This window comes from Mandrillus leucophaeus, unplaced genomic scaffold, assembly GCF_000951045.1.
Source record: "Mandrillus leucophaeus isolate KB7577 unplaced genomic scaffold, Mleu.le_1.0 Scaffold1184, whole genome shotgun sequence".
In the NCBI taxonomy this organism is placed as follows: domain Eukaryota; kingdom Metazoa; phylum Chordata; class Mammalia; order Primates; family Cercopithecidae; genus Mandrillus; species Mandrillus leucophaeus.
This window is the reverse complement of record NW_012100143.1, coordinates 40,048-48,484: the sequence shown is the minus strand read 5'-3', so window position 1 is coordinate 48,484 and position 8,437 is coordinate 40,048. Positions and strand designations below refer to the sequence as shown.

The 8,437-nt window shown below is 44.9% G+C and overlaps 1 protein-coding gene across 1 annotated transcript in view; it reads right to left on the bottom strand.

Moving 5' to 3' along the window:
* Window positions 1–8,437, bottom strand: part of LOC105528731 (dynein heavy chain 6, axonemal-like) — a 49,674-nt gene that overhangs the window by 7,863 nt on the left and 33,374 nt on the right. Inside the window, exons 10-13 of the mRNA XM_011965609.1 lie at window positions 6,580–6,765; window positions 5,971–6,043; window positions 4,982–5,133; window positions 2,999–3,221 (exon numbers count right to left, since the gene is read on the bottom strand). Coding sequence (XP_011820999.1) covers window positions 2,999–3,221; window positions 4,982–5,133; window positions 5,971–6,043; window positions 6,580–6,765 — 634 coding nt within the window. The remainder of the gene's footprint in view (window positions 1–2,998; window positions 3,222–4,981; window positions 5,134–5,970; window positions 6,044–6,579; window positions 6,766–8,437) is intronic.

Sequence of the window (8,437 nt, the reverse complement as noted above, 5' to 3'; positions counted from 1 at the left end):
TTTTTGAGACAGGGTCTCACTCTATCACCCAGGCTGGAAGTACAGTGGCACGATCTCAGCTCGCTGCAACCTCTGCCCTCCTGGGTTCAAGTGATTCTCCTACTTCAGCCTCTTGAGCAGCTGGGGCTATAGGCGCATACCACCATGCCTGGCTACTTTTTGTATTTTTAGTAGAGGCGGGGTTTCACTAGTTGGCTAGGCTGGTCTCAAACTCCTGGCCTCAAATGATCCACCTGCCTTAGCCTCCCAAAGTGCTGGGATTACAGGCATGACCCACTGTGCGCGGCCTAATCATTTCTTAATAACCAGGATTCAAATGTGTTTCATATCTTGCAACAGTGATGTGTCTCTTAAATCTTTCAATTGGTAAGTTTCCCTCTGCTTCTTTTGCTGCTCTCTTGTAATATATTTGTTGAAACAACCAGACTGTTTGTCCTGTTACGTTTCCCAGAATCTGGATTTTGATGACAGCATTGCTGTGGTGATTTTAAATATATTCCTCTCTTCCTGTAAGGGGAGGTTAGATCTAGAGGCATGACTACATTCAGGTTTGAGGTTTTTTTTTTCCTTTTTTTTTTGTTTTTTTTTTGAGACAGGGTCTCATTCTTTTGCCCAGGCTGGAGTGCAGTGGTCTGATTATGGCTCACTGCAGACTTGAACTCCTGGACTCAAGTAATCCTCCTGCCGCAGTCTCCCAAGCAGCTGGGATTACAGGCGTGTGCACCACACCTTGCTAATTTTTGTATTTTTTGTAGAGACAGGGTTTCGCCATCTTGCCCAGGCTAGCAGGTTTGAGTTTTACGGCAAGAATACTTCTTTGGTAGTACATACTCCTATCAGGAAGCACACTATGTCTGATTGTCTTTCTTTTTTGGGATATCAGTGGCCATTGATGACTACTACATAGGACTACCCCTCCTTTAAATAGCTGAAAAAGAGTTTCTTTTGATCCTTGTACAAGATGGGGTTTCTGTCATAGTTTCAGATAAGGTTAGGTTGTTGGTCCCCTCTGCCAGATTTGTAAGAATTCTTTATTCCAGGCTTCTATAGTTTGGATGTTTGATCTCTCCAAATCTCATGTTGAAATTTGATCCCCAGTGTTGGAGATGGGGCTTAATGGAAGGTGTTTAGGTGATGGGGGTCAGATCTCTGATGAGTAGATTAATACTCCTTGGAATGGGGGGTGAGCTGTCACTTTATTAGTTCTTGCGAGAGCTGCTTAAAAAGAGTCTGGTGCCTCCCTCCCATCTTGCCTGCTTCCTCTCTTGCCATGGGATCTCTATGCACCAGCTCCCTTTTGCCTTCTGCTATGAGTGGAAGCAGTTTAAGGCCCTCACCAGAAGCAGATGCTGGCACCAGCCTGCATAACCATGAGCCAAATAAACTTTTCTTTAAAGTTACTCAGCCTCAGGTATTCCTTTATAGCAACACAAACACAAACAAACTAAGACAGCTGGATTTTTTTAAAAAATTGAGATGGCGGTTTCACTAGGTTGCCCAGGCTGGTGTTGAACTCTGGGGCTCAAGTGATCCTCCCACATTAGTCTCTTGAGTAGCTGGGACTACAGGCACGTGATACCACACCTGGCCAGACAGCTGGATTTTTTTTCAAAATAGAAGGTCAGTGATGATGAATTTAAAGCATTTGTATGTTCAAAACTGTCTTTATTCACTTCCCTTTTGGAAGATGGTTTGGTTGTGTTTTGAATTCTGATTCAAAGGTATTTTCCCTCAACCCTTTGAAGGTGATTCTCCATTATCTTTTTATATGCACTGTGGATAATGAGAGTTGACTGGTATCAATCTGATTCTCATTCTCTGGGATTTCAGTTCCAGCATATATTATACATTGTCTCTTCTCTTTGGTTATTTTGAGAATTTTTTTTTTTTTTTGTCTCTGACAGTCTTAAGTATCACTTTGGTATATCTAGGTTTCTTTGAAGATTTGATTACTTGTTGTACGTTGCTAAAAATCATTCCTTCCACTTTATGAGACCTCATAATCTAAGGATTCAAGTGTTTCTTTAGTTTTGGGAAATTACCAGCCATTATTTTTTCAAACATTCTCTCTCCTCCATTCTTTATTTTCTCCTTCCAGGTTGCCTAGAAAACTAGAAAAGTGTTGCAAATTCTGGCTCCTCCCTCAGGGTCACTTCTTTCCCCTCTCACTATGCTGTATTCAAGGCGACTTTCCCAGTTCATTTTCTCTGTTCATTCTTCAGCTGTCCCTCAGTGTATCTGTTGAGGTGGCTTTCTTTCTGTCTGCTTTCTTTTTTCAGAGCTGTATCTCAGTTTCAGATCCACTCAGAGTTTTGCATCAGGGCTTTCCATTTATTCATTTGTTTATTTATTTATTTGTGATGGAGTTTTCACTCTTGTTACCTAGGCTGGAGTACAGTGGCCCAATCTCGGCTTACTGCAACCTCTGCCTCCCAAGTTCAAATGATTCTCCTGCCTCAGCTTCCCAAGTAGCTGTGAATACAGGCACCCGCCACCACGTAGGCTAATTTTTCGTATTTAGTAGAGAGAGGGTTTCACTATGTTGGTCAGGCTAGTCTTGAACTCCTGACCTCAGGTGATTCACCCACCTCGGCCTCCCAAAGTGCTGGGATTAAAGAGGTGAGCCACCTCGCCCGGCCTATTCATTTATTTTAAAATCTCTTTTGTGGTGAGTAAAAATGGATTTGGTGAGAAAAAGAGAGATTTTAGTGTCTATTCAGGCCACCATTTTGAAAGTGGAAGTCTCTACTTGTTAAATTCTATTTTCTACTCCTTAGATTCTAATAGAAGCAATAATTAATTCTATAATCTTAATCTACAGTCAGAACAAATAGAATTTATAATTACATTTATGAATTTTGTATGTTATAGGCAGCTTCATTTTAAGTCTAGTTAATTGGCCCAAGGAAGATCTTGGGCCAATTACAGCTTACTGTTTGGACTTTGATGGAACATTGCATTTGGTCATTATTTGAACTAATCTTAAGAACATCCTCACCTGTGGTTGAGAGTGTTCCTGCCCGGGCTCCTGTTTTATAAAGTGGGGAGTGGTAAAGTGTTGGGCTTGGCTCATAATTTTGTTGTGGTTCAAAATGCACCACAGGCAGCATTGGATTCATCTGTCCGGGCAATGCGTCCTCTACCACCATTTCCTTATCATCCCATCGAGAAGCATCCATGAACATCCCATGAACAAGAACACCATCCTCAGGAGAGGGCAACTGAAAGATACCCACAAGTCTCAAAGTGAGAGGGGGAAAAGGAATCAGCAGGTATGAGTCACTTCCTATGTCCCACATCCTCACCAGGTAATTCTAAAAAACACTCTATACATTGCTGTTATTATTCACATCTTAGAGAGGTCAATCTTGAGGCTCTGAGAGGCAAAAAAATGTAATAATAATGTAATGACTTTTCCCCTTTTCATGGGAGGTGGAGGAGTACTGAGATTATCGTCTGTTATTTTTAGCAAGGGTTTTCAAGGATTTGGATGCCCTCCTAGAAGAGAGATTATATATCTGCAATAATATTTACAGAGTGCCCATGGAAAATTCCTTTTTGTTCTTTCTCTCTCTCTTTTTAAAATTATGCTTACTTTTAAATGTTTGTATTAAATAAGAAAGAGGGAGAGTGAGAAACCCTGCCCATCAGAGTCCTGTGATTGGATGTCTCCACCAGTGCATCTTTTTTTTTTTTTTTTTTTTTTTTTTTTTTTGCCAATTGTGGGTATCTGAATCATTCTTCCTCAAACCCTGAGTGGATTTGGCCAATTCTGGCCCCAGGTCTTTGGATAATTGGAGCCTCATGTCTGCAGCCAGAGGACTAAGCAGTTTGGATAATATGTAGTGCATTCTATAGTGAATAAAAGGATGGTAAACTAAATTCTTTTTAGCAGGTCTTTGCTTTTTGGTGTCCTAAACTTTCTGTTTCTTGGGTGCAGCAGGGTGGGCCTTCCTGTTTTTGGGCTGCCACATATGTTTATGCAGATTTGCCTGAAAACTATCCTGCTACCTACTGGGTGTCCATCATCTATCTGGGCATCCACCCAGAGGGAGCACCTTTTCCTATGCTGAGCCAAGGAGGCAAATGGGCTGACAGTGGTCTTGGCTATTTGTAACAGAGATAAAGCTGTTTAAACACATACCCTGTGTTTAGACCAGTAAATGTGCCTGTCACATGACACTGGCTGTTTCCTTTACACCGCACTACAGGCCTGTCTCCTGGTCTGTTGGTGGCAGACATTTGCTAGATGGGCCAGGAGACAGGCCAGCTAGACAGTCTGAGGTCTCCCCAGATCTCAGAGATTGCAAGGTATTCTCATGGCTCGGCACACATGACCCAAGCAGAGCCATGGTATGAACTGGGATGGGGTGGAGGGACAGAGCCCTGGTGGTCACTGTAAACTTCTGTCTGTCAGAATCAGCCTCTGTGGAAGATGGAGTGTGCTGAGCATGGACCAGGGCAGGCTGGTCCTGGAAGCTCCAGTGGGGGCTTTAATGTGGGTGTTGCTTTGCCTCCCTGGAGCCTCAAGTTTTCCTTACATGGGAAACTTGATACCCTTTTCTTAAGACAAGAAGGATCTTAAAATAATAAGAGGTGCAGACATGTCAACAATTGCTCCAGCACATACAGCTGGAGAAAGGCAGTGTCAGAATTCAAACTCAGGCTTGTCTAGTTTTTAAACCCTTGCTGTTAACTTCTTGCTATATTGATTCTGTAAGATGAAGAAGGTTACTAAAGGTAGCTAAAAAATAAAATAATATTGCTTTAAACGTATTTCTATAAATCAGACTAGTTTAGGCAGTTCCCATCTGGTCATTGCTAATTGGGGAGCTCATCTTGGAGGTGTGATTACTACCCTACCCTTCCTGCTCCTGCCGACGGGAGGTGGTGGCAGTGGGGCATGGGAGGGAGGTTGTCTGAAATCTTCAAGGACAGTGGGATAGAAGCTGCTTTGCCATAACAGCCAGGTGGACAATACCTCCATGTCCATGGGCAGTTCTTGTCCAAATTGCACTGTCTTGGCAGCTTCTATCACTGCAGCTTGATCCCGATAGGTGGGAATTATGTTGTATCTGAAACTTAGCTCATCTATAGGCAAATTGTATTTTCGAGCATGATTTTGAAGAGTTCCTGTAATTATGAAAATCAGAAAGCCGCGTTCAAAACAACACTGCTACTCCCCAGGCACTCCCCCTTCACACAAACCAGGCTGCCCTGGCATTAGAGAGCCTTCCCACTACAGAGAAAACCCAACTCTTAATATCTTCCTCTGAGTTAGTTCACAGGGTCAGGAAGCCTGTGGGTCATGTTGGGAGGTAAGGGCCCAAAGGATGGACAAGCTCTGGTCCTGGTTGGGAAGGGAGGGAAGAAGGCCAGTATGCAGTGCATTGCCCTAACATAAGGGAGACAAATGAGTGAGGCAGTTTCCGAGCCCAATCTCGCTAACTTTAGGATTTTGCCCAGCTTGTTTTATATAGGCTGTTTAATAGGTATTAAGAATGAGAGAGATGAAGGGCTTGGGTCATTAGCATTGAGTTGCTCACAGGCTCTAGCCCCTTCTGAAGGGGCTAGATTCCCCAAGGGCTGATGGAAGCACATCAAGAGAATTTCTCAGAGGGAGGGAAGCTGCTCACAGCTGGGGCCTGAGCAGGTGGACAGCAGATGACGCCCTTGAGCGTGGGTCACATGGGGAACTGAGGCACACTGTGTTCGTGGAGGCAGCAGTGCCTGCACTTACGTAACTTGAGAGGGGCAGGGATTAGGTTGCTGGGGAACATCTGCTATCTCTGTCATCTTTCCTCCGCCCCCCACAAGTGAGGAAGAGCAGGACCTTGTTAGATTGCCCTATGATCAATAGCCTCATTGTTAAAGCATTAGCAGCCATGTCATTTCCCCAGGACCTCAAAACCCTGTGCATGACAATCCATGGCCTTTCCTGTGGGGTTTTTCTAGGGGAAGTGCTGGTACCTGTTAGAAATCCTTGAGGAAAGAAGAAACCGGAGATCCAGTAGGACTTAGGCTGTCCTCTTTTGAGCCACAACTGAAGGAGAAACAAACTCATAATAAATGTTATTTCTGGGATGGAATTTGTTTTCTAAAGCAAAGTCCTATTTGGGGAGAGTTTCTCAGGAGGCAGAAACTAAAGCAGCCCTGAGTTAGTCACCACCCCCATTTCACTGCCTGCCCCGTTCCCCTTCCTGTTCTGCCAGCCTGATGACTGCGGACCCAGAGCCTGGTTATTGTGGGGTATGTGAGAGGGAGACAGCAGCAAAGTTATCTGGGGTTTGGACTCATATCTCAGTTGGTCTGTACCTCGCTGTGGGGTCCCATGAATTAGAGCTGAAACCCCAATTAATTAAAGTGGAACTAAAGTGGAATGTGATGATGAGTGCCTAGGGCAAACGATATTATAATCAGTATAAGATGTGTAAAGTGATGCCATTCTGGACATTTCTTTTTCTCTGGGCTCAGATTATCCATCAGTGACTGTGGATATCTTTAGCCAGTGCTTCTTAGGGACCTTAGGCCAACTATGCCATCAGACTCATCGAAACCCAGTGAAAGAAATTTTCTTACATCCACAAATGAGGTCCTCAGGATAAGGTCTTTGACCCACGACCCTAGTGGCTTCAGGGATGGGTAGGCTGTGTTGGACCACAGAGCGGGAACCTGGTTGTTGAGGAAACTGTTATACACTTTTTCCATTTCTTCAGACATCACTACGAATCCAGCGATGGCTTTGTTGAGTGTTTCCAGAGAAGTCTGAAAGAACAGAAAAGGGGTTGGTGGCTTTTGTAGATGTCATTATCCAGTGTCAGTGACACACATTCATGACAGCAGGTGCTGCCTTGCCCGGAGGTGCCACTTGCTGGGTTCTCTTCTCTGTGCACACTGTCTGCTTCCCAGACCCTCCAATATTTCATGCATTATTACAATATGTGACCGTTGTGGTGTAACACTTGAGGGTGGCAGTTGATAGTAGAGTCCAATGCGGTGGAAAGAAGGAAGCAGAAATGTCTCCTGAAGCCTGGAGAAGCGGCTGGGAGAAATGCCACTGTCCAGCACTCTTCCAGGTCAAAAGAGAAATAGGTCTGACTGTGATTTGGGAACCACAGAGTGTGAGGAGGAGGGGGAGATGGGGAGTGAGAACCACCTCATGCTACTGGTCATCTCTGCTCAGGGGGTTCCCCCAACCCCCAGAGTTAGTGCAGAAAGAGGAGATTCTTTTTTTTTTTTTTGAGATAGAGTCTTGCTCTGTCACCAGGCTGGAGTGCAGTGGTGTGATCTCAGATCACTGCAACCTCCACCTCCTGGGTTCAAGTGATTCTCCTGCCTCAGTGTGCCAAGTAGTTGGGATTACAGGCATGCACCACCCTGCCCAGATAATTTTTGTATTTTTAAAGGGGTTTTGCCATGTTGGCCAGGCTGGTCTCAAACTCCCGACCTTAGGAGATCCGCCCACCTTGACCTCCCAACAAGCTGGGATTGCAGGTGTGAGCCACCATGCCTGGCTGGAAAGGGGAGAGTCTTAGATGACACTAATCTTCTAGTTGGCATCAGATGGTCTCCTTGTACTGGAAACACCTCCTTAAAACATGTCTGGTAGCCTCTCCTCCTCTCACCAGAAGATGGAGGCAGGCAGTAGTCCTGGGAGACACTGGGCTGGAGTGGAGTACAGGGCGATGTTTGCCACCTGGCTAAAGACGAGCGAGTGCATATAGGTGGGTTATGGCCCTCACGGTCGCAGTGTTGTGAAAACTGCCATATACTGGGAAAATATAATAGGAAGATATTAGAGGCAAAATTTATGTTGACTAAGCAACCAAATAAGGACTGGGACCACATGCACAGCGTCTTAGGGACAGGCACTGTGTGGATAAAACAAGGCTACACATCCTTCCATTCTTTCATAGGTTTATTTGTTGGTTCCCTTCTCCCTGTACCTCTTTTCACAAGAGGCAGCGGTAGAAAAAAGAAGTGTTTTACTTAGATTTGTCCTTAGGATCTGAGGAACCATCTGCAGCAGAGTGCAGGAAAGAGGCCCTTAGCCAGAGCCAAGACTATCCTCCATGGTAGACCTGGAAATAGGAAGAAATAGCAGAAGACTCATCTAAAATCCAGAGAGAACACAAAAAATGATAGAGGTGGAGGGAACAGACTGCTGAGACCTTCAAGGTCTGCTTGAAATAGAAAGAGGTCATGTTGCAGTCGATTCTCCCAAAGGAGGCAGCCAACACACAGATGTATTAAATGGGAGAAAGAGTACTTCAAAGGCTTTCCTTTCCCTATGGCTCGGAAGCCTACACAGGGTGGCCTTGTCACTCTCAGGACCTGCCCTATCCCACAGTTCTGTCTGGAGGAGAGTGGGTTAGCCAGGATGGCATTCCTGGGTGCTGCTCCCTTCCCCTGGCTTTCGTAATGCCACTACAGTACT